This window comes from Zalophus californianus, chromosome 9 (assembly GCF_009762305.2).
Source record: "Zalophus californianus isolate mZalCal1 chromosome 9, mZalCal1.pri.v2, whole genome shotgun sequence".
Lineage (NCBI taxonomy): Eukaryota > Metazoa > Chordata > Mammalia > Carnivora > Otariidae > Zalophus > Zalophus californianus.
Window position 1 is genome coordinate 18,166,492 of NC_045603.1, and position 25,480 is coordinate 18,191,971.

Genomic DNA, 25,480 nt, shown 5'->3' on the forward strand with positions numbered 1-25,480 from the left:
CCCACAGAATTCTGGTCATTCCAGCAGAGCTCTCTGAGCACTCCTACCTACCACTTAAGCCAACAGTTTCCAGAGATAGGAAATCGAGAAAAAGCATTAGGGTTTTGGTTTTTTTTTTTTTTTTAATATTTTACTTATTCATTTGACAGAGACAGAGACAATGAGACAGGGAACACAAGCAGGGGGAGCGGAGAGGGAGAAGCAGGCTTCCCGCAGAGCAGGGAGCCCGATGCGGGGCTTGATCCCAGGACCCCGGGACCATGACCTGAGCCAGAGGCAGACGCCTAACGACCGAGCCCCGGAAAAGTGTTAGTTTTGAGATGGCTCCTCTTTCTCCCTTGCTGTGGCTGTTTTCCGAGGCTCCATCCCTCACATTCTTCCTCTATTTTCTCAGGGCCTCAACCGCATTCCTAGCATCTTCCTCCGCCTTCTGTAGTTCCAGACTTGACCTCCTTTTGGAGCGTCTGCACATGTGCCCCGCTTCCCGAGGGCCACGGGCACTGTTGTTGCTCCATCGACGGCTTTCCCAAGTGACCAGCTGACAGTTCAAACGAAATAGATGCAAGCCCTGAATCATTTCAGATGTTCCCTCCGCACTTATGCTGCTTTCTGTGCTCCCTCTGTCTGCTCACAGTGCCCCAACTCCCCCCGCCCCCCGGGGCCCCTCACTCCATCCTGGAGACACACAATTATTGTCAAGGAGGGCCCCCATCTGAGTTGGAACAGCTGTCCTTTGACGTGCTGCCTAATGGCTTGGATTTGGACAGCACTCTGGTCAGTGTTTCTTCCCTTTGTTCTCCATAGTAGGCCCCCTTGCCTGCGTCTCTTTCTCCCTGTATTTCCTGGCTTCTTAAAACAGTAATAACATTCATTCATTCTTTCAACAAATAGTAACTGCGCACCTTCCCTGGGCCCTGGACTCACTGGGCGCTGCTGATATATCGGTGAACGAGGCCAACTCATTCAAAACTAGTTCAAAACTGAAGCCTTGCTCCCATGGTTTTACCACCTAGTGATCATAAGAACAGATTCTGAGCATTTGTCATGTGCCAGGCTCTAAGTTAAATACTTGATATGTATTTTGTTTAATTCTAATAAAATCTCTATAGTACGACTAATATCTTGGTTGAAACTAAGGAAACTGAGTCTCAGAGAGGTGAAGTAAGTTGCCCAAGATGTCCCAGATAGTTAGGGATGGATTTGGACTATGTTGTTCCTGCATCCCTTTGAGTCCTTAGCCATGTAGTCTTTACCTGTATTCTTTTTTTAAAAAAAATATTTTATTTATTTATTTACTTGAGAGATGAGAGAGAGAGAGAGAGCACACACAGGTGGAGGGAGGGGCAGAGGGCAAAGGAGAGAGAATCTCAAGCTGACTCCATGCTGAGCACGGAGCCTGATGCAGGGCTCAGTCTCTTGACCCTGAGATCATGACCTGAGCCAAAATCAAGAGTCAGATGCTTAACTGACTGAGCCCCCCCAGGCACCCTGTCGATATTCTTACTACCATGTATGAATTATGTAATTTTGGAATTTCTTCAATTCACTAATCCTCCGAGTGGTAGGACCCAAGCGATACTCTGAGGATTCCAGTGTGTTGAATAAAGCCAGGATGCATTTGGAATTGTATCGGTGCTTAGGGATGTAGAGTGTGGGAAGGAGATAGGGGGCGGGAGATGGTGCGGGGAGAGCACTGTGTGTCATAGGAAGCTGGCAGCTAACCTACAGAAGATGAGATCTCTGGGTGGGGGTGAGTGTCCTTCCTGATGATGCCATGCTGCTTGTCATAACGTGGTTGTTATGGTGATGGAAAGGGCTGGGGGCTGGGGGCTGACAGTGGGAGGAAATCACCTAACATTTCAGTATGTAAGGATTTTCTGGATGTAAATGAGCCTAATTCAGAATGTGTCCCTTTGAATTAGGCTGGAGAATCGGTAGGGCTCTCTGTGATACTGCAAACATGCTGTTCGTATGATTATCTGCTGGTTAGTCTCGGCTCACTCTGGGCCCTGGGGGGCTCCTTAGCAGGGAGTCCTGGCCTCCATCACTGCCTTTGACACCTTCCATCTTCCTCACCCCTCATCCCTCACATCCCGTCACAGCCCAGTCCTGTAGATTTTACTTCCATCCAGCCTCTCACATCCTCTCTGTCCTGGCCTCCAGACCCTCGTTCCCTCTGTCTGATCAGTTCTTCATAAAGCAAAGCTGTGATCAAGTCACCCTGCGCGTTGCTGCTGTCTGCCTTCATGTCTTAATCTCCACCTTGGCTGGCAGAGTCAGCTCATGGCCATCTGGGGGGGGCGGTTTGTGGGGGGCTTCCTGAAGTCCCTCCGGGACTGTGTAGGTTCACTTTTCCCCCTTTTGGATTGCTGAATGTAGAAGTCACAAGACCAATGACTTGTTACCAAAGCAATAGAAGATTCATTGGAACATTCCTGCAAGATAGCGGGAATCCTGTATAATAGTCCCAGGAGGCATTCCAGTGGTCTGGTTGGCTGTCCGGGCCCCCCAAACATTGTTTTTCCTACCGTGCTTATGTAGCCACACACAGCCCAGAGGCAATGGATCCTCCTAGGGTGCTGATGGAGACAAGACCCTTAAACTGGAATGTTCTTTCAAAGGGGTTTTTGAGAAATCCTGTTTTATCGTCTGCAGTGACCGGGGTTGCTTTGCCAATTCAGCCCTGCCCTCCCTTCTAATAAAGAGGTCTGGACGGGCGGGCTTGTAAATGTTTACCACTAATGCCCTGAATCAATTCAGCAGTGTTTGCTGAGTTGGTGCCGCAGCCCACAGGACAGACAGGGTTCCTGCCTTGTTGGAGCGGATGGTGGAGTGTAAAACAGACACTCCTGAGAAGTTCAGCCGGAAGGAGCGGGACACCGTGGTGGCACGGAGCCTGGAGCAGGACCTTGACGAAGTGACATTTCATCTGAGACTTGGAGGATGAGTGAGAGCTCGTGGGACAAAGGGCTGAGGGGACAGCACGTTTGAGGACCGTGAGTCGGGGGGGAGTGACGACCCTGAAGAACAGGTACAAGAGAGCCTGCGCAGGCTCATCTGCCTGACGGGGGAGTAGGCGGGGGAGGGGAGGAGTGTGTGAGGTCTCTTCCTGCTCCAGGGGCTGTGCTCCAGCTCAGGACCCGAACGCATGCCCCGCCCGGCTTAGGGCGCCAGCTGCCGGACTCTGTGGTTTGGCGCCCCCTGGTGGCTGTGATGAGAACCAGAACCCTAACTTGTTAGGTTGGTGGAAAAGATGCTCAGTTCTGTGTCTGAAAATCGCTTCTCCCCAAGTGCTTCCTGCCTGCCCACTTGCCGCCTGGGTTTGCCCCTCCTGGCGGGATGCGTCTGGGCAAGTTACATCTCTGACTGATGGCCAGTAGGGAGGACTTGGAGCCTACAGGACAACTTCGATGGGGATGGGCCAATTTTTATAGATTATCTGTGACATGATAAGCTTGGTTTTGACTGGAGTCCTAGGCCACATCAAAGTGAAGAAAATCCATTTCTGGCTGCACTTGCACTTTTAGACTAAGTCAAACACCAGAAGAGACAGACTATAAACAGATGTGGCAGAAGGATGGGTCCCAGCATGGCTCCATCTTGACGGATGACTGGCTACCCTCCAGGTGGCAGACGTGGTGGGTTGGGGAGAATCATTTTGCTTTTAAGGGGCAGCCTTTCTTACTAGAGCAAAGGTAAATGCATTACAGTACAGGATCTTGCCTGAAGGTTGTAGTAAATGAGACAGTATCCGCTTTTCATAACTAACATATGATGTTTTGCCCTTGATACCTTTGGAAACTTCTAAATATTTTAGATAAATGGAACAAAATGGTTTATTAAAAACAATTTTATTTTATTTAAAAAATTTTTAGAGATTTTTATTTATTTGACAGAGAGAGAGAGAGAGAGAGGGAGAGAGAGAATAAGCAGGGGGAGGGGCAGAGGGAGAGGGAGAAGCAGGCTCCCTGCGGAGCAGGGAGCCCAACTCAGGGCTCAATCCCAGGATCCCAGGATCATGACCTGAGCTGAAGGCAGACACTTAACTGATGGAGCCATCCAGGAGCCCTGTTAAAAATAGCTCTACAGAAAAATTAAAAGAACAAAAGATGCAATTTTCAAGGGCCACAGAAAATATGAAATATCTAAGAATAAATAACAAGAATGTGTAGGATCTTTATTTTTATAAAACAGCTTTAGAATTATAGAAAATAAAATTCTAGTATATAGGCAGATATACCATATTCTTGGATGGGGCAACTCAAGGTTGTAAAGTTATCAGTTCTTCCACAATTGACTTATGTATATAAAACAATTCTAAATGTAATCCCAGTGTGATTAAAACATTTCTAAATTTTCAAAATGATTTTAAAGTTTTTGGAGAAAAAATATCGGAGAGTAAGAGTTTAAAAAAATGAGAACAATTTGAATATCAACTTATTTAAACATGTTATGAAGCTATAATAATTTAAAAAATACTACTGGGAGCAAAAATAGCTCAGTGGAATGAAATAGAAGGCTCAGCTATAGACTCAGCTATAAATATAAAAAATTAGGGGCACCTGGGTGGCTCAGTCGGTTAAGCATCTTCCTTGGGATCAGGTCATGATCCCCGAGGTCCTGGGATTGAGCCCCACGTTGGGCTCCCTGCTTGGTGGGGAGCCTACCTTTCCCTTGGCCCCTCCCCTGGCTCATGCTCGCTCTCTCTCTCTCTCCCCCTCAAATAAATAAATAAATAAATAAATAAATAAATAAATAAAAGTGATAGAAATTTTTCAGATAAGGAGGATCATGGAATATATGGTGCTGTGATAATGGTTCATTATTTGGTAAAGTTAAGTTATCTGAACCATTACACCAGAATATACTCCAGAACAATTAGAGTTAAGAGTAAAGAAATGAAATTTTATATTAAAAAAGCTGTAAGAAAATGTCAGTGAGTCTAAGCAAGAAAGCAAAAGAGTAAATCACAAAGAAAATAATTGGTAAATCTGTCTAAACACATGAAATTACTACATGTAAAACAAAACAACACAACTCAGAAAATTAGAAACACAGTTACAAGAGCAGTGATAACTGGGAAAAATATTTCTAACATACATGGCAGGCGAAGGATTGATATTTTTAGTAAGTAAAATGCTCTTAAATAAGAAAATAACAAGCACTTCAATAAAAATAGGCAAGATCATGAGCAGGCCATCCAAAGAACATTTTCAGTTCTTGTCTGACTTTACTTCTTAGTGTCCATGTGTATTTTTGATGGTTCCCTTCTCTTCCAAACATTTTGGTCTCTTGACTTTGCTGACACACACTCCCCTGGTTCATCTTCCATCTCTCTGGCTCCTCCCTTTCTGTCTCTTTTGTTAATTCCCCTTCTTCTACCTGGCTTCTAAGTGTTTGAGTTCCTTATGGTTCTTTCCTTCTCATGTCTAATTTCATCCTAAGCACATTATGAATGTCTGTGGCTTCAGTGATTGTCCCTGTACACATGATTCCCACATTTATTTCTCTAGCCACATTTATCCTCTGAGCCAGAGATCCATATATCCAACCACCAACTTAACTGTCCACTTAGATGATGTCTCCAAAGCTGCTCAGACCCAACACCTCTAAGACTGAACTCACAACATCGCCCTAAAATCAGGTTCTCTTCCAGGAACTCTCAGTTTGCCATGTTGGAGTAATCCTTGACACTTTTCTGTCCTATACGCCGCCCCCCCAAATACATTTCATCACCGAGTCCTGACATTTTTTACTGCGTAAATGTTTCCCAAACTTGTCCCCTTGTCCACCTCCACCACCAATGTCCTTCTTTAAGCTGTCAGAGCTGCCGCACGCAGTTGTGAAGATCAGTAATACGCATTTAAGCTGCCTCCATATCTTTTTATTGCTTGGTATCTCATTTATTTTTATTGCTGAATAATATTCCAATGTATGAATATGCCAGTTTATCCCCTTGCTTATTGAAGGACATTTTGGTTACTTCCAGCTTTTGATGATTATGAGTAAAGCTGCTGTAAACATTTGCATGCAAGTTTTTAAATCAGTTGGGTAAATACCTAGAAGCCTGATTGTCTAAATGTGTGGTATGACTATGTTTATTTAGCTTTGTTAAGAAACTGCCAAACTGCCTTCCAAAGGGAACATTCCATTTTGCATTCCCACCAACAATGCATGAAAGTTTCTGTTGTTCTCTGTCCTCACTGGCATTTAGTATTGTTGTTGTTTTTTTAATTTTTATATTAGCCATTCTAATAGGTTGCTGTGATATCTTCTTGTTTTAATTTGCAATTCCCTAAGGACAAATAATGTTGAGTATCTTTACATATCGTATTGTTGAATTTTTAGAGTTCTCTTGGATAGATGTCCTTTATCCGATGTATATTTTATAAATATTTTCTCCCAATCTGAGGCTTGTCTTCCCATTCACTTAATGGTATCTTTCATAGAGCACAAGTTTTTAATTTTAATAAGGTCTAACTTAATCAGTATTTTCTTTCATGTGTTGTGCTTTTTGCGTTGTATTTAATAGATCATCACCAAAACACAAGGTCACATAGGTTTTTTTTCTATTTCCTTCTAAAACTTTTATAGTATTTCATTTTATATTTAGGGCTATGATCCATTTTGACTAAGTGTTTTGTAAAAGGTGTAATGTCTAGATTCATTTTTTTTGCATATGAATGTTCACTTGTTCCAGAATAATTTATCAATAAGACTTTCTCCATTGAATTGTCTTTAATACTTTGTCAAAGATTGGTTGGACATCTATGGAAGATTTTTACTGGGATTGCATTGAATCTATAGGTCAAGCATCTAAACAATGTTGAGTTTTCCAGTCCATCAACCCAGAACCTCTCTCAGTTTATTTAGATATTCTTTGATATCCTTCATCAGAGTTTTGTGGTTCTCTGCATATAGATCAAGTACATATTCTGCTAGATTTGTGCCTAAGCTTCTCATTTCTGGGGTATTATAAATGGTATCATGTTTTAAATTTCCAATTCTGATTGTTCATTGCCAGTATATAGGAAAGCAATTGGCTTTTATATATATATATTTTTAAGGTATTTTTTTAAAAAATTATTTATTTGACAGAGAGATAGCAAGAGCAGGAACACAAGCAGGGGGATAGGAGAGGGAGAAAGAGGCCTCCCATCGAGCAGAGAGCCCGACGTGGGGCCCGATCCCAGAACCCTGGGATCACGACCCGAGCCGAAGGCAGATGCCCAACGACTGAGCCACCCAGGCGCCCCTGGCTTTTGTATATTAACCTTGTATCCTGTAACCTTGTTATAATTGCTTATTAGTTCTAGGAGTTTTTTGTCGATTCTTCGGGATTTTCTACATAGATAAGCCTATCATTTGTGAACAGAAACAGTTTTATTTCTTCCTTCCCAATATATGTACACCGTTTATTTCCTTTTCTTATTGCGCTAGCTAGGACTCCCACTGTGATGTTGAATAGGAGTGGTGAGAGGGAACATCCTAACCTCAGCTTGTCACTGGCCTCACTCTAGTGAGCCTCACCACCATCACCTCTCACCTGGCCCATCATCACAGCCTCCTAACTGGCTTTCCTACTTTCATTCTTTTCCCCAATAAAGTCTACTGTCTGCTTAGTAGCCAGAATGAACTTTTATGAATGTAGACCGGATTATGTCACTTTCCAGATTAAGATCATTCCAGAGACTTGCTGTTTGCACTTATACTAAAATGTGAACTCCTCAGCTTAATTTACAATCCTTTGTATAATCTGACCCCTGCATGCCTATGTAGTGTCATTTTATAAGATTCTTCCTCCTGGCCTCTAGATGCCAGCCCCTCTGGCCTTCTTTCTGTCCTTGAAGTACATTCAGGCACCAGCTGTTCCCTTTGCCAGGAATGTTCTTCCCACTCATATTTTAATAGTACCAGTTCTTTCTAGTTATTTAGATCTCAGCCGAAGTGTCACTTTCTCAGAGTGGCCTCCCCAGTCTGCTGTTATACCTAGTCATTCTCTCTCTTGTCAACGGGTTTTAATTCTTTGCATACTTTTCACCTCTACCTGATTTTGTCTTGTTTGTTTGTTTCTTCTTCTTCTTCTTCTTTTTTTTTTTTTTTTTTTTTTTTGTCTATCTCTGCTCCCTGTTGCCCTCTGACCCTCCCAGCTGCTGGAATGTAAGTTCCATGAAAGAAGGACTCTGTCTCTCATGTTCATTGCTGTATTCCCAGTGCCTGCAGCAGCACCAGGCATGGTGTGGCTGCTGAATGGCCCCTTCCTATGTCTCCACCCTGATCTGGAACCAAACACCTTGCTCTCTCTGCTCTTCAGTCCCCATCTTTCAGTTCTCTAAGCACCTTGCTTTTTCCTGCCCAGAGCCTTTGCATGTGCTCTTCCTCTGTCCAGAATTCCCACACTGTCTCTCCCTCATTTTGCCTCAATACTTTCTACTCTTTTTTAAACTCTCAGCTCAATTGTCATTTCTATGGTGAAACCTTCCACAGTTCATATCACCAACTCTTCCGTGGTTCTTTTCATGTTTGAATTTATATTCATTTGTATGATTCTGTGATAATCTATCTTCCTCGCCATTCTGACAGCCCAGCTGGCAGGGTCCAGGTCTGTTTGGGCTCATCCTTTATCTCCTGCACCCAGGACAGTGCCTGGCCCACAGCAGGTACTCAAAGTGCCCTGGAAGTGGTTGTTAGAGGAATGAGTTCACTAAAGAATAAATACTGGATTTCATTGGTTCTAAGAAGTAGGCTTGCCCCAAACTTAACATTTCTGAAATAGGGATGCATCTTGCAGTTGATGGCATCTTAGAGTTGATGAACATGTTTTTAATAAATATATTACTATATTCTGTTTCACTAGTAATCAAAGAAATGCAAATTAAATCAAGATGCTGTTTTTCAGATACCAGATGTGCAATGATTTTTTTGGTAGTGAATTTTAGAGACATTAAATAATGGGGGCATCTGACTGGCTCATTTGGTAGAGCATGTGACTCTTGCTCTCAGGGCTGGAAGTTGGAGCCCCACGTTGGGTGTAGAGATTACTTAAAAATAAGAAAAAAGAAATCTAAAAAAATAAAATAAAAAATAAAAATAAAAATGTTGGTAAAGGTGTGGGGAAATAGGTACTTTTATATGCTACAGTAAGAGTTTATATTGGGACAGTCTTTCTGGGGAGCAATTTGGCAATATATATTCAAAGTCTTAAAAATATTAATATCCTGTGGCTTATTCAATTTAACAGTTGCTCTAAGGAAATAATCAGGGATGTTTAAAAAGATTTCTGCCAGGGATTCTCACTAAATAACATTTAATAAATATTAAATAAAAATTGTATGTAAATAAAAAAATTTAATATATAGTGAAAAATTGACTAAAGGTAATCTGTAAAATGGAATACAGACCAATGGTAAGTACATGTGTCCTCAATTTTTAAAGATATGGAAAAATATTCATAATACAATATATTTTTTGATAGACTATAAGCTCAATGAGGGCAGGAGCCATGAATATTGTGTTTAGTATATATTCGATATCTAGCACATTGCTGACACATAAATATTTGTTGAATATGGAAGTGAAGAAGCAGGTATTAAACATAACGTGGAGTGGTGCTGGGAGCCTGGTGGCAGGGTGCCCTTACTCGGTAGGGTGATGGCGGTGTCACAGTGCTGAGGGGACACCCCTGCCCACACAGCCCCTGTGCTGGTGCCAGCCCCACGCCCCCTCCAACCTTGCTTCCTCTGTGCTTCCTCCCTTTGCTCACACCATGGCTGATCAGCTGACCAAAGAATAGACTGCTGAACTCAAGGAAGCTTTCTCCTTATTTGGCAAAGATGGCGATGGCACTGTCCCAACAAAGGAACTTGGAACTGTCATGAGGTCACTGGGCCAGAACCCAACAGAAGCCGAATTACAGGATATGATCAACGAGGTGGATGCTGATGGCAATGGCACCATTGACTTCCCAGAATTTCTGACTATGATGGCTAGAAAAACGAAAGCCACAGTGAAGAAGAAATTCGCAAGGCATTCTGAGTCTTTGACAAGGATGGCACTGGTTACGTCAGCACGACGGAGCTATGTCATTCATGATCAAGTTAGGAGAAAAACAGATGAAGAAGATGAAATGATCAGAGAAGCAGGTATTGATGGAGATTGACAAGTCAGCTATGAAGAATTTGTACAGATGATGACTACAGAATGAGGACCTACTTTCAACTCCTTTCCCCCCCTCTAGAAGAATCAAATTGCATCTTTTACCTCTTGCAAAAAAAAAAAAAAGTTCATTTACTCATTCTGTTTCTATATAACAAAACTGAACGTCAAAAGTACCTTCTGTCCACATGCACAAAATCTGCATGTATGGGTTGGTGGTCCTGTCCCCTAAAGATCAAACTACACGTCAGTTTTATGATAGAAACACTTATACTACCTTAAGGATAAGGAAGCACTTCGTGGACTACTTGCAGTCCCATTGGCTAGTGATTAATACATTGGGCTGGCCATGGCCAGTCTTTCCTGCATGTGGCTTGACAAGGGAGCCTGGTCAGGCATTTGTATTAAAAACAAAAAATGGAAAAACAAATTTAAAACCTAGTCAAATGGGTTCTAGTTCAATTTGTTAGTATAAATTGCCATAGCCGGTTTACTGAAAACAAACATTTAAAATTTGGTTTACCTCAGGATGCTGTGCAAAAAACAGGTGAAGGAGAAACTGTCTAGACATAGCGCCCCTCCCCCCCTTAGCAGGACGGCCCTCTCATACTTCCCGGTGCCCCCACCCATGGTGGCAACGACACGCATCCTTGTGGCATGCTGCGTGTGTTGGTTTAGCGTTGTCCATGTTGTACTAGAGCAAAATGGGTGTCAGGCTGTCACCATTCACACAGATTTTTAAAAAGAAACCTTTATCAAGGGAGCATCTGTGGACTGTTGTCAAAACTTTGTGAAGCCTGACTTGGAGCCAACAGAGTAGGCTGTGGCTGTGGACTTGAGCACAACCATCGACACTGCTGTTCAAGAAATTGCAATTTATGGCCATTCCAAGTTGTAAATGCTAGTCTTTTTTTTTTTCCTTCCCCAGTATAAAAGGACCGTTAACTTAAAAAAGATAAACATAATGTAGGATGATCCCAATCTTATTTTAAAAAGATATGAATGTGGGTGCATGCAAAAGATCAGAGGTACATACAGCAATATGTGAATGCAGGATATCTTTGAATGATGCTATTATGAGTGGTTTTTATTTTTCTTTGTACTTTTCTATATTTTTCAGTTTTTCTGTAATGTACACATATTAGTTTTATCATGAGAAAAATTATTTTCTTGTCCATTCAAACTACATGTTGGTGCTAAGGGAATGAACATGAGGAATGTGGTCAGTGGCAGGAAGGATTCATGAATGAAGTTTTGTTGGAGCACATGAGATTGTTGAATTGAGTATTAAACATAGTGAATGGATATTGTCCATTCCAACCTGAGCCCTTGACAGGAATCTGGACCCAATAATACTCGTGGAATTTGCAACTCCTCCCCCCGCCCCCTCTCCCCCAAGCAGGGGCCCATCCCTCAGCTATTTGTCCAGACCACCCTTGGCCTGCCTGCTCTAAGCAGCTGCTTATAGTTCTTAGATTCCTTTGTTGCTTGGACTGACCCCTCAGTTCTTTTTTATTTTTTAGATTTTATTTATTTGAGAGAGAGCAAGAGAGCATAAGCAGAGGCAGAGGGAGAGGGAGAAGCAGGCTCCCCGCTGAGCAGAGAGCCCTATGTGGGGCTCGATCCCAGGACCCCGAGATCATGACCTGAGCCGAAGGCAGACACTTAACCGACTGAGCCACCCGGGCGCCCTGACCCCTCAGTTCTTATGCCCACCTTAGGTCCCTTTGCTTGGATGGCCGCTGTGGATGAGAGTCTTGGACTCTCTTTAGAGCTGTCTCTTCCTTGGCTCTCATTTAGTTTTTGCTCTTGGACTTGAAGCACTATAGCTATGGTTCAGAGCCTCTTGGCCTCTCTCCCATGCTGGGAGATGCAGCCTCATCTGCTGTGCTTGGTGTTGAGAGCCTAGAATGCTGCCTGACAGACAGTAGATGCTCAATAAATATTTATTCTGTGCACAAATGGTGATCACTGGAAAAGTTGGCCGAAAGAAAGCAGGAACGTAGTCAGTGTCTGGGTGGCCTACAGCAGGGGCAATGGAACAGATGAAGAACACTGGATGTGTTTGTGTCTAATAAAGTAGATGCAATACTTTGAAATGAAACAATGGTCAAATGTAGAAGTTCAGATGCTGGAATGTTGGGGAAAAAATTTGGAAATGATGACTTTGCAATACCATGTATTTAATTGGGTCTTCAAGTTCAAAATTTTTATATATTTTCATTTGTGTATGAGAGGGTGTAAAACATACACACACACACACACACACACACACACACACACACACTTGCGCAGAGGCAAGGCATGTTCCTTATTTGGTTCTTTTCACATTTTGTTCCTTCTGGTAAAGCCAGTAATTCAAGATAGTTGCAACAGAGGGCAGAATTGTGTAAGTAATTTAAACACCTTTTTATTCTTACCTGAAAATCACCCCCAAATACAAATTACAGTAGTATGTGGACTGTGCTATAGAAATGCTCCTTTGACTGTCTGGTTTTTAATATTTACATAGCAAGATTATTTAAAAGCATTCGAGTTATTTTTCATGTCATTGTTTGAAATACTTGGTAATGTATGTAAGTGCTAATAAAAAGCAAAATGCTAATCCCTTGAGAGAGAAATACTGAAATGAGGATAATGTATTTATAACTCCTGTATCAAGATTAAGTGATGGGTATTCTTTGTTCCTTTCCAAATATGCTTTATTTAGGCTTATTTACCTTTCTTTCCAATCTAGTGCTGGAATGCAGGCCTTTTGAGGTTACCACCACTGACAAATGCCGATTAATGTTCTTTATTGCAAAATTTCTAAAGCTTATGGGCAAGACCAGAGAAGCAGAAGAGTTGTTCTTGAGTGTCGAGAACATGCTGGTGCAGGTAAAGTGGGAAATCACTTTAAATCCTTCAAATGCTATTCCTTTCATGTTAGATATTTTCAGATATCATTTATCTTTGTTCCTTTATAATTTCATCCACAAAGAGAGGAATTAATAATAAAATGAATACTAAATTAATTATGTTAATCAGAGAGGAAGCTGACTTTAATCCATACCCCAAACTGTAGATTAGTGCCAACAAGTAGTAGATAGATGGAGCCATTTTTGAAGATATGAATACCAAGAGGTGCGATTTTTGAGGAAAAAAAGAATGTTGATCAAGCAAAAAAAGGAGGGGCTCCCGGATGGGTCAGTTGGTTAAGTGTCTGCCTTCGGCTCAGGTCATGATCCCAGGGTCCTGGGATCCAGCCCCACATCGGGCTCCCTGCTCCGCCGGAGGCCTGCTTCTCCCTCTCCCACTCCCCTTGCTTGTGTTCCCTCTCTTGCTGTGCCTCTCTGTCAAATAAATAAATAAAATCTTTAAAAAAAAGCAAAAAAAGGACTAGAGGAGTGGGTTGAAATGAACTAATAAAAGACAGGTTAAGGACCTGGTTATGGTTTTATGGTTATAATTTTCACAAAAATGTTGGGGAAGGTTGATTATCTTTTCTCTATATTGATTTACTTTTTCTGAAGTATTAAGTTTTGGCTTTGTTGAATACAATGAAAGTTTTACTCAATACATAACTATGTGTGTATGAGGACATTTAACTGGCCTTTTAAAAATTTATAAATTTTTACTGATTTCAGTAGCATTTGTAGACCAAGAATAGTATAACCCAAGACAAAGCTGTTTTTATTTTAAAACAAAGACCTTCACATTTTTATAAAACACGCCCCTGCCTCCATCAACACACACCTTTATAGAAAGAATTCTATTTAAAGAGATTAATAAGACTTAACATGGCAAGTCTCCTCATGGTGGAGACCATGCTTATTTACCAATTTTTGTGTCCTCCACGGCATATTACAACCTACAGGTGCCTAATAAATGGATCAGTGAATCAATTTGAATTTGCAAATACTTCATATCCTAAGAAAGCAGCAGCAGAGTAGTGAATAGAGCATGGGATGTTTTCGGGCTGACCCAGATTTAAAGTGCTTTGGCACTCACTGCTGTGTGACCTTGGTGAGAATTTTAATCTCTCTGACTCTGTTGAGGATTCTCTTATCTGTCTCAAGGGGTTGTTAACAGAGTCCAGTAAGAAAGTATACAAAGCACTTCGCACACTGTGTGGCCCACAGTGAGATCTTAAGACCTGGTAGCTATTTTGTTATTTCTGTCTGTGGCTTATGAAGTCCCTGAGGCCTAGGTTAGAAATAGTAAGACAGCTCGATTTAAGCTATCTTGGCCACTCTTTCATCTTCCAGGGAGTGGAGTCCAGTGATTCTTTGCTCTTTTATTATGCTTGTGGAATTTCCCCCTGCGCTCCCCATTTTTTTTTTTCCCATGAGGTCCAGATGTTCATACTGACAGGTGTCTGTCTGGAGAGTACCAGTTATTTAATTAGGTAATCACTGAGTGCCTGGTTCTAGTCATTCACTTAGTCATTCACTCATTCATCCACTCGGCTGACACTCACTGAGGGCCTTGCCTAGTTTGAGCACTGTATCGGGAGTTGGAATGGTAGCAGTGAGTGAGGCAGGCACAGTTTCTGCCCTCAGGGAGCTCCCCATCTAGCTGGAAGACATTGGCAACATGCAAAACAGTGATGAAGCAGAGCCTGTCAGATACATGGTCACGAAAGGATAAGACGGCTTCATAGGAGGCGTGCCAGAGCTTAGACATTCAAAGAAAATTTCCTTCTTCAGCGCGCTCCTCTGGGAGGCATCAATCCTATGATTCTGTTGTCAAAATATTTTTGCAACAGTGCTTTGGGACTAGCCACCATGGAGACTGCTAAAAGAATTTTCTTTAGGCTCTGAAGGAACTTCCAAAAGACAAGTCCTAAAACTATTTTGGCAATAACAACTTCTTCAAAAAAGATGCCTAACATTCTCAAGGGGAAGGAGCTTGTTATTTGTGATGAATGCATTCTGTATGTATGCCACTGTTGTAATTTCTTCAGCTTAGGTCATTTAAGACCCACCCCTCAGCAGTGGTGTCCTTTCTACTTTGTACAGAGTCAGTCCTTGACAGAGATGCTTCTCAAAGTACAGAACACTACTGGAGAACTCTACCTTGAAATAGGAATGACTCAGGAGGGCTTCCAGTATTTCCAGAAAGCCTGGTCCAACCTGGTGGAATTTTCACCCAGCAACATGAAAGACAACCAGGACTTCGTGAAGCAGAAAGGTATGGCAGAGGGGTGCAGAGGGGGTAACCCCTGTGTTTCGGAGTCGAGCTCCTGGGCTAGTCCCAGCCACCAAGAAAGGTGGGTGTGAGTTTTGTGGTGGGCACGTGAGGGGTGACCAGTAAACACTCCTCGTGCGACAGCCCAGCCGGTCACATGACTCCGAAGCCTGCTGTTCTGGGTTTAAATCTCACCTCTCCACTTACTGGCTCTTTGCCTTTAGACCTATGACTCAACCTTTCTGGGTCACATTTTTATAAGGGAGGGATGAAAGGAGTACCTGTTGTGCGTCCTTGTGAGACTAGAAGTGTTCGTAGGAGACCGTGGCGCATGCAGGGTGGTGCCCGGCATGCAGTCCAGTGCTCACGGGAGCCCGCTCCTTTTAGTCTCCAGTATTTGATGCCTGAGGCTCTGTGGTACCACCGAGAGTGCAGAGACAAAGAAAGTTTACTGAATGAAGATATTAAGCATTTTTGACCCACTGATTTACAGTCAGGCTAAACTAAAGGATTCTAGACTTATGCTGTATTTAAATGGCTGTGTTAATTTGCTCCTGTTGTATAACAAGCCAGCCCGAAAGGCAGCCATTTGAACAATAGCTACTTACTATTGCCCAGAGGCCTGTGGGTTGGCTGGGGGATTCCACTGGTCCAGGGTGGGCTCGGCAGATTAAGGCTGGACTCGTGCCAGTGCCTGAGATCAGCTGGCCTACAAGGGCTTCCCTTAGCTGTCTGGTTGGTGACACAGGTGGCTGGGCCCCACGTTCCTCATCCTCCAGGAGGATGGCCAGGGCCTGTTTGCTTGGCGGCTCGCAGGATTCCAAGAGGGAGGAGCAGAAGCCTGTGCAGAAGCACAGACCTAGGATCAGACCGGGCACACACCCTCTTCTGCTGTATTCAGTTGGTCAAAATGAGTCACCGGGCTTCATTCAAAGGGAGAGCACGAGACTCCACCTCTTGATGGGAGGAGGTGCGGAGTGGCATTGCTGAGGGGAATGGGGTACAGGTTGGCATGGGGGGCTGCTGCAGTTTCTGCAATCTACTACCATGCCTATAAGATCAAAGGTCACCTTGGGCAAGCTCTTTACCCTTGCTAGATCTCATGTGTAAGTCCATTTTTATAGTAATAATTCTCATTTGTTGAATGCTTATTATGTGTAAGGCACTTTATGCTCATGATCTTTTATCCTCGAATATACCTCATGTGGTATGTATTGCTACCCTCATTTTACAGATGAGGAAACTGAAGTTCATAGAGGTAGAATAACTTAAACTACTTCAGCTCTCACAGGCAGCAGGTCTGGAGCTAGGAGTCCCAGCTAGGCTGATCAGATCCTAAAGCCTGTCTGCAGTAACTCCTCACTGTATAGAATCTCTTCTAGTGTTGACATTTATGAAGCTATGGTCCTCAATATATAGAGTGTAGCTTCTGAGGCACCCTAACGCTGACAGAGCTGGTCATAGGCATGCTGGGACCTTGGTGAGCAGAGGAAACCAGGGTGGGAAACAGGTGCTCTCAGGTGGGTTCTGAGACTGGCCTTCCAAAGCCGGCTGGGCAGTCTAAAGTGCAGAGCTCCGTGGAGTTGAGCAGACCGTGGCTTGGTGCAGATAAATGTGGCTCCCTGAGGAGTCCAAACCAGCAGGAGGGGTGGGGTCCTGCTGGCAAGGGATGCTTGGGGGTAGACCAGTGTCCTTAGCGGCAACTTTGATGGGAATTCCCTGTAGTTCCAGTGTTCTGAGAAGGGTCAGGCTAGGATTCAGGGCCCAAGCAAGCAGGTGAAGGGGGACGGGCTTGGATTCCAGGCTGGCCGGAGCTGACACATTCAAGAACAATTTCCTGAGCACCTGCTGTGCACCAGGGTGCTGTTCTGGACAGGACAGTCACCAACTCTGTCTTCTAAAGGAGGTGACACAACACACAATAATTGTAGGTTGGAATAAATGCAATGAAAGACACAAACAACATGCAGGTAGAGTGTAGGCAGGTGGAGGGTCCCCTTCTGAAAGGTCCACAGGCCTCTTTGGTTGAGACATATGGTCCTGGCAGAGGGAACAGCCTGTGCGGGGCCCTGAGGTGGGAGGGTCTTGGCCTGTATTGGCAATGGAAAGAGCCTCCCTGAGCAAAGGGCAGGAAGCAGCTGGGTCCAAATTGTGTAGGGCCTTGGGCCTTGGGCAAAAATTTGGATTTTATTCTCCACGAGGGGAAGCTATTACATGGAGTTAGAGTGGGCATGACATCATTTGGTTTCTATTTTGAGATTACTTTTTTTGCCTGGATTGCATGGTGGGTAAGAGGGGACATAGGGAGATCAAATTCATGGCTGTCCCATCTGATGCCCAAGTGTAAGATGTGAGGCCCTGGATGGAGGTGGGGTGGAGTGCAGTGGGCACAGGGCAGTGAATGAGATACCACCGACCATGGGAAAGTGTAATTGTAATCCTTTATACTTATAACTGAATTCCATAGCACAGGATGTCAAATCTGCTTTTCTTTCCTGCTACCAGTGCTGTTCTAACACCTTCTGGGAACATTGGTATGGCTTTTTCTCTTCCTAACAGATAATGGCTTAGAAAACATTTTTCAGCATTTTAGGAGTCTGTATTAGTGTCAGAATATACAACTCTCAATAAAGGAACAAAATGGTGGGGCCTTCGCAGCAGGTCCATTCCCAAGGCAGTATGTATCTAGGGATAGCTCATGATTTATTAATTGGATTTATGGGGCTTATTCATATGCTTCTTATTGTAAGGCTGTATCATTTTATTATTTCTTATTGCAAGACTGGCTGCCTTCGGTAGGACTTGGTCACCACAGTGATGGCTGGTTTTACCACATCCATGTTCTTACTTAATTTCTGATCTATTTATTTGCAGAACAGTCTCAGAATTCAGTTTCAGTCCATTGTCTTAGCTCTTTGGCCTTGCAACTGCTGTCCACACACAATCATTGTATGAAAACCAGTCCCCATGCAATGTAGGCCAGTCATCGATTTATTAAGAAAAATCCTGGTTATTGTCGGTGATGAAGCAATGATATTAAGTGCTCTGCCTATTGACATCTTAACTCTTTTGTAGAACAAAAAACCTTAAGCATCATCTTCTTTGCCAAAATGTATTCCCTGCAGGCAGAGTGCTGAACAACCTGGCAAAGTCAGCAACTGAGAAGTACTTAAAAGAAAATCACATTTTGGAATGTGCTGCTGAAATTTCCAGCTTATTGGACAACAGCCCCCGTGATCAGGCTACCATGAAATACACTGAAGGTGTTCTGATGTAAACATGTGTTTTTTTTTTTCCTGAAAAATTATTGTTTTCTGTACTAGCTTTTATTGTTAAGATCAATGTTCTAACCCACACTTGTTAATCCATTTCCCACCTAACTGATTGGGTGAAGAAATGCCGAATGTTGGCACTTCCATCTCTGCTTCAGTGGTTCTCAACCTGGGGTGATTCTGCCCCTCAGGGGACCTTGGGCAATGTCTGGAGGCATTTTCGGTTGTCATGACTGGAGAGGTTGATATTGACATCTAGTGGGTAGAGGCCAGGACGATGCTAGACATGAGGTAGTACACAGGACAGCCCCACAACATACTACCAGCCCAAATGTCAACTGTGTTGGGGTTGAGAATAGTGCCTAGTTTCTTATAAAGATATTCACATGTCTTCTTATATATCACTTTGAAGGTCTTGAATCTCTCTCATTATAAACTGCTCTGCTGTTCTGTATTTTCCTATATACCACAAAGGATATTTATAAGAATTACTTTTGATAGCACAATGAAGTAGCCAACATTATCATGTCCAGTAAATACACACATGCCTTTTATTTTCAGGTTTGTTGCTGGAAACACTTCTCTTGCAAAAATGAGATTTCAAGAATGCTTAACTATCAGGAGAAGTTTATTTGGCGAGAAAAACATCCTAGTTGGAGAAATTATGGAATTTTTAGCAGATTTACTATTTTTTCTACCAGGAGATAGTGAAAGGCAAGTTTTTTAAAAAAAAGATTTAAAAAAATTACTTATTTGAGAAGGCGAGAGAGGGCAAGCATGAGTGGGGTGCAGAGGGGCAGAGGGGGAGAGAGAGAGTCTTGAGCACAACCCTGAGATCTTGACCTGAGCCAAATCCAAGAGTCAGATGCTCAACTGACAGAGCCACGCAGGCACTCTAAGGCAAATTTTTATAAAATATTTCAAATAGTGTGTCTTCTTCCCCTCCCCCAAAACACCAGGGGCAGGGAGATCTGGGGTTGAGCCATCAGGGGTGTCTCACTTCTTTGGTTGTAGCCTTGTTCAGAAACCTGAGGGGCTCACCATTCCTGAGAGTTGTGTCCCTGTCTATTTGTCAGGACACTGACCGTATTGTATTTGAAAGGAGCTCTTAGCCCACAAACTGTGTAGAGGTTTTGGCAGTAGGAAAAGTACAAAGGAATATGATGTTGTGTTTCTCTGCATCACTCCCAGGCCTCGTGAGGAAGATGGACAACTGACCCTTGAACCACACAGGTTTGCACTGCATGGGCCCACTTATATATGGCCTTGTTTCCATAAATACACACAGGACTATACATGCATTTTTATCTTCCATATGATTTCCTTCATAACATTGTCTTTTCCCAGCTTCCTTTATTGTAAGAGTACAGTATATAACCCAGAGCCTACGGATCTCTGCTAATCGACTGCATAGGTTATCAGTAATCCTTTCAGTCAACAGTAGGTTTTAGTAGTTAAGTTTTGGGGGAGTCAAAAGACACTGGATTTTCAACTGCACAGGGGTCAGTGCCCCAACGCCCACATTGTTCAAAGGTCAGCTGTGTTCACTTCCTGAGACTTCCTGAGCAGGTCTCAGCTCCATTGTCTGCAGGGCCACATCCATTGGTCTGTCTCCTGCAACCCCAGGCCAGAGCCTACAGTGTCTCAGACTTTCTCTCTCTGCTTTCTTGCTAACTCTTCTCTCCCCAGCCAGGAAGTCAGAGGCTCTCCTCAGCTCCCTGCCAACCAAGGCATTGTTAAAGCTGTTAAAGAAAAAATTATTCATAATGATGTACGCAGGCCGGGGCCAAGGACCCAGAGGGGGTTCTTGCGGGACCAGCCAAGAGGGTCCTTGGCTTCAGGCAGGATGGAAATCAACTGTGAGCCAGCAGGAGGTGAAAGCAGAGTTAATTGAAGATATATAGAGAGTGAGAGGTGTGTGTGTTTGTGGGGGGGAGATACAGAAGGAATGTCCAGGAGACTCGGAAAGGAAAGATCATGAGTCTCGTTTCTGCTTGGGGTCTGGGGGTTTTTACTGAGAGTGGTGGTCTGGTGTACATGTCCCCTTAGGCATCCAGGAACCAGTTAGAACCAAGACGAGGGCCCAGGTGTTATTCCTTGGAGCCAGGGGGCCTTGGCATCAAGATGTTTGGTACTGGTGGTCTGGAGTATGCATATAATGGCTTCATTGTCATTTCTCACCTGGTCCTTTCTTAGATGTTATCTGTTCTATAGAAATCATTAATTCCTTGTCCCTTACAAGGACATATGCTATTTGCATTATGAGGCATATATAGAGTGGGTTGGGGGTGCAGGTCCTAGCAAGAGTAGAAGCCAGAAAAAAGCAAAGGAAAAGCAACGTTTTCTCTCATGGGGTCCCTTCACTTTCTCTGTCTCAATAACACTTGTTAAAAGAAAGGTAAGGTGGACTTCACTCAGGTCCTGCAGCAGGGTTTTGCAGAGGGGAAGAGAGATTGGACCCAATCCTAAATACAAAGAGAGGTTGGGCAGAGGGGTGTCGGTAGATGGAAATTACCAAGAGGAAGCGTTGTGGGGAGGGGATTCTGGCTCAGTGGACCTAACAGGATTCTTGCTGAAGGCAGGCCAGGGGGATCAGACCTCACCTGATATGATGGGGGAAGGAGGAACCCAGTCTGATATTGAGGGTGATCAGACATCAGGGGTGGGGGAGTCTCCTTAAACTAACTTGGCAGGAGTCTTGCTAAAATTGGACAATGCTCAGATGAACGCAGAAGTCTAAAAGTTGAGGCCTACTTGAGAAAGAGTGAGAAGGGCCTGAGCAGAGTTTGGTCAAGGAGAGATTCTTTGTCGGTTTCTGTGTTTAAGAGAGGGTTGTAGGTATTATCCTGTGGATGCCGTCAGTGTTAGCATCTGCAGGGTCCAACCACTTCTCTTGACAGGTTGGTAGAGAGAAGGGTCTTTGTAAGTCCAGAGAGACAGATGCACCACCCCCTTCCTTTGGCTCCAGCTCACACCCTTTCCTAGCCGAGTCAGCCGACCGGAAGGCTGGGGACGCTCTAGGTTAAATTATGAAGTTGTGAAGTTTTGTTTTAGTAGTTTCTGTCCTTCTGCTCTCCGTTCCCTGTCTTGCTTTTCATTTTTGGCTTTCCACTTGCCCTCTTACCTCTCCCCAGGAAGGTAACCTCTTCCTGCATGCGTTTGCTCCCAGGAGAAATGTGATGTTGCTAATTTCTAACATTTAAGTGCAAATCCATATTTAGCCTTTCTATGAGTATTTACCTATAAAAAAGTAGCCCAAATAAGGGAGTGTGTAAGGGTAAAATTACAGGTACTGTATAGTAGTGGGGACAGGCTGGGCTCTGGGATCTGTGTGCCTGGGTTCAAATTGGTAACAGCGAGAACTTAACATCTTGGTGTCTCATTAATTTCTTCATTGGTAGAATGAAAGTGGGGATAGTATCTTGCTCACAGGATGGTTGTGAGGACTAAGGGTTCCCATATGTAAAGTGCTTAGCAGAATGTCTGACACATACCAGAAGAGTTCATTCACCAAATTGAGTTCTTAGTATCACTATGTTGCTCCCCACCAGATAATTTTTTAGACACTGGATACCAGATAAGCCTCCTTCTGTTCCTCTTAAGACCAGCATGGTGAACAGAGACAGGACTCCTCTTTACAGAAGCAAAAAGCGTGACAGTAGAACCATTGCTCATGAAAGAAAAAATCTAAACATGTAGCATACTGTCTGAGTCATCTTGGCTGCCCGGGCTGCCCTACCGCAAATCCAGAGCTGGTGGGGTGTGAATTACAGATGCTTAGTATTGCTCGTCCATTCCATAGGGATGGCCTCTGTGGCAGATGAGCTGAGCCCTCACTGGCAACGGTCAACCTTCTGAAACAACGGAAGGCCTTTCTCCTTGTTGAAGGTTGCCCTTAGGTGACCACATCTTTTTTAACATTAGTTAAGACCAGGAGATGTTTTGCTGTGCAGCTTGACTCACCTCTCACACAGGTGTAGACCCTTTGTCCTGGTGGCCAGGGGCCCTTGTGACAGCTGTCACGCACCTCAGAAATGATCCGTGGGATCTGAGGGCCTTGTGGCTTGGGGATGGGGAGGGGTGGATAAATGAGGTCAAATTAAAAAAAAAAAAACAGGACAGAGAGGAATGAATAAATGATTAAGAGAAACAGTAGTATGTTCTCAGTAAAATAAATGCCATCTACTCTTTCTTGACTTTGTATCCATTCATCAGCCACCTCTTCAAGGTCAAGTTTCTTCCTCCCTTCCCATTTATTGTCATTTAACTTCTACCTCTACCCAGCTCCATTTTGTCTACTCCAGCGAAAGTCATCAGGAACATGTTAAATGTGTCCCTTTGTACTTTTTGATCTTGTTGGGCTTCTCCTGCTGAAGTCCTGAAACAACCCTCTCTCCTGGTTCCTGAGATACTCTGCCTCCTGACTCTCTTTTCTGATGATCCCTGCTCACATTCTTTTGTGGGTTTCCCCTCTCTCCCTCCCTCTCTCTCTGACTCCTGTCCAAATGGTGGTGCTGTCTTGGGTTCAGTTCATGGATGCTGTGCTTGGATGCTGGTCTCAGTCTTAGCACCTCAACCTCACCTGTGCCTAGGGCTTCAGCCATGAGGTGCTGGCTTTTTGTCTTCATGTCCTTCTCAGTCCTCCATCATCTATTGGATGTCTCCACTTGAGTATTCCAAGGTATTTGGGCATTTCCGAGTCCACGTTCTCAAGACCAAACACATCTACCCCCTCTTCCTGATGAAATGCATTTTCTCCCATTTCACCTAGTGCGGACGCCATGGTGTCATCTTAATTGTATTTATGATCAGTCACTATGCTAAAGACATTACATGCATTTTTCTCATTGAATCCTCCAGACAATTTGTTATTCTCATTTTGAATGTGAGAAAGCTGAGGTTCAGGAGATTAGAATGCTTGCCCAGCTTTTAGGTGGTAGAGCCAGGATCAGCACCCAGCAAGTCTGATTGCAGGGCATCTGTGCCTCACTAACGCCTACCAAGCCTGCCTGACTTGAGAGCTCAGGCTCCTAACCATGTCGCTCTACTGCGAGCACGGCGATAACCCGGTGATCCCAGCACTGGGCCCAGAGCATTCAGTGTGGTGCCCAGGGCCCACGGCATCTGCTCAGACCCTCCTGCTTCCCGTGGACTAACTCGCCTCAGTGTCCCCTCCACACTACCAGCCAGGTGAATTTTCTAACGTGCATGTCGGATCACATCATTCTCTTAATGAAAACTCCTCACTGTTAAAGTCCCAAACCCTTAGGTTCGCAGGCAGTGCCCTTCATGAGTGGCTGGTCCTTTGTTTCACTCTTTAGCCTCTGCTCCAACCTTGGGAAGTTCTCTGAGGGCAAGGATCAGTCTTACTCATCCTTGAGCCCCAAGCCCCGAGTGTTTGTTGAATGAATGAATGCAGTGCTTCTTGAATGCAAAACTTTAATTAAATTTCTCTTTTCCAGATTCCAAAAGAAGCAAGCAATTGAGTATTATAAACAAGTGATACAAATAAAGGAAAATGCGGGGACTTTCGCCAACTCCTCACTCGTCAGGAAGCAGCTGAGCATTAGCCTCAGTGACACCTTGTGTAAATTAGGTAATTGCTGATGTGTTTCTGTTAGAAGCAGGTGACTTTTCCCTTTGACCTGCATACTTTGCTTATTTTTAAAATGTCTTTATTTTCTAAGCAGGCAACTCCTGTTCCACAGACTTTCAACTTTTTAAGCTACTTGTTTACCTTCCCTTATTAGGAATGTGTCTTAGTCTGCTTGGGTTGTTAGAACAGAATGCCATAGACAGGCAGGTCTGAACAGCAGAGATGTATTTCTCAAAGTTCTGGAGGCTGGGAAGTCTAAGATCAAGGCGCCAGTAGACTTGGTGTCTGGGGAGAGTCTGGGTCCTGGTCCACAGACAGCTCCTTTCTCCCTGTGTCCTCACATGGTGGAAGGAAGGGCACCTCTTTTATGAGGGCACTAATCCCATTCACGAGGGGTTCACCTGCATGACCTGATCACCTCCCAAGGGCCTCATCTCCAAATACCGTCGTTTGGGGGTTAGGACTTCAACATAAGAATTTTGGGAGGGGGGACACAAACAGTCCATAACAGAAAGAGATCTTCTTTTCTTTTTTCAAGATTTTATTTATTTATTTGAGAGAGAGACAGAGCACAACAGGGGGAGCGGCAGGCAGAGGGAGAAGCAGACTCCCCGCTGAACAAGGAACCTGATGGGCCTCCATCCCAGGACCCTGGGATCATGACCTGAGCCAAAGGCAGATGCTTAACCGACTGAGCCACTCAGGGGCCCCAGAAAGAGATCTTCTGGAAGTCTTTCCATCCCATCTCTCACTCTTTTGTTGGCAGGGCATGATGCCCAACCACAGCCCTCTCCTGTCAGGGTAGGTTTCCTTCTTCCTTCCGATTCTGTTTAAGTCACTGTTTCTATAGGAATAGCCTATTCACGCTTATTCCCATGACACTAAAATAACAGGTGACTGAAAATCACAAATGGGCCCACCTTTGATTTTACATATAGGATGTAAGACTCAGTGCCTCAGACCTGGCTCAGAGATTTGAAGGCACTTTCTGATTTAAGATAAAAATTAAAAACTTAAATGAAATGAAAGTTAAAAATTGAAAAAAAAATTGGTCTTAAACCCAAGAGGGCTGGGGTTGGGTACCTTCACTCCTCTTGCTACTTGTTGTTTCTGTTATTTCTGTTTTGCTTCTCTTCACTGGACAAGTTCCCATCCTTTCTTTGAGTTTCTTCCACCAGAATGTTATTATTGCCTGTGGTTTGTAGTAAATGCTGTTTCTTCCTCACTGGCACTACCGTTACTGAACCTAAAGTCAGTTTCGTGTGTCTGATGCCCAGTTAGCTAATCT

General features: G+C 43.8%; 1 protein-coding gene and 1 pseudogene across 1 annotated transcript in view; both read left to right on the plus strand.

Annotated features, from left to right (window-relative positions):
* LOC113922529 (putative tetratricopeptide repeat protein 41) overlaps positions 1-25,480 on the plus strand; it is a 69,363-nt gene that overhangs the window by 29,876 nt on the left and 14,007 nt on the right. The window contains exons 9-14 of the mRNA XM_027594519.1: positions 12,893-13,032; positions 15,156-15,327; positions 18,450-18,597; positions 19,158-19,310; positions 19,788-19,829; positions 24,059-24,192. Of these exons, the coding sequence (XP_027450320.1) occupies positions 12,893-13,032; positions 15,156-15,327; positions 18,450-18,597; positions 19,158-19,310; positions 19,788-19,829; positions 24,059-24,192 (789 nt within the window). The remainder of the gene's footprint in view (positions 1-12,892; positions 13,033-15,155; positions 15,328-18,449; positions 18,598-19,157; positions 19,311-19,787; positions 19,830-24,058; positions 24,193-25,480) is intronic.
* Positions 9,767-10,204, plus strand: LOC113922528 (annotated as a pseudogene).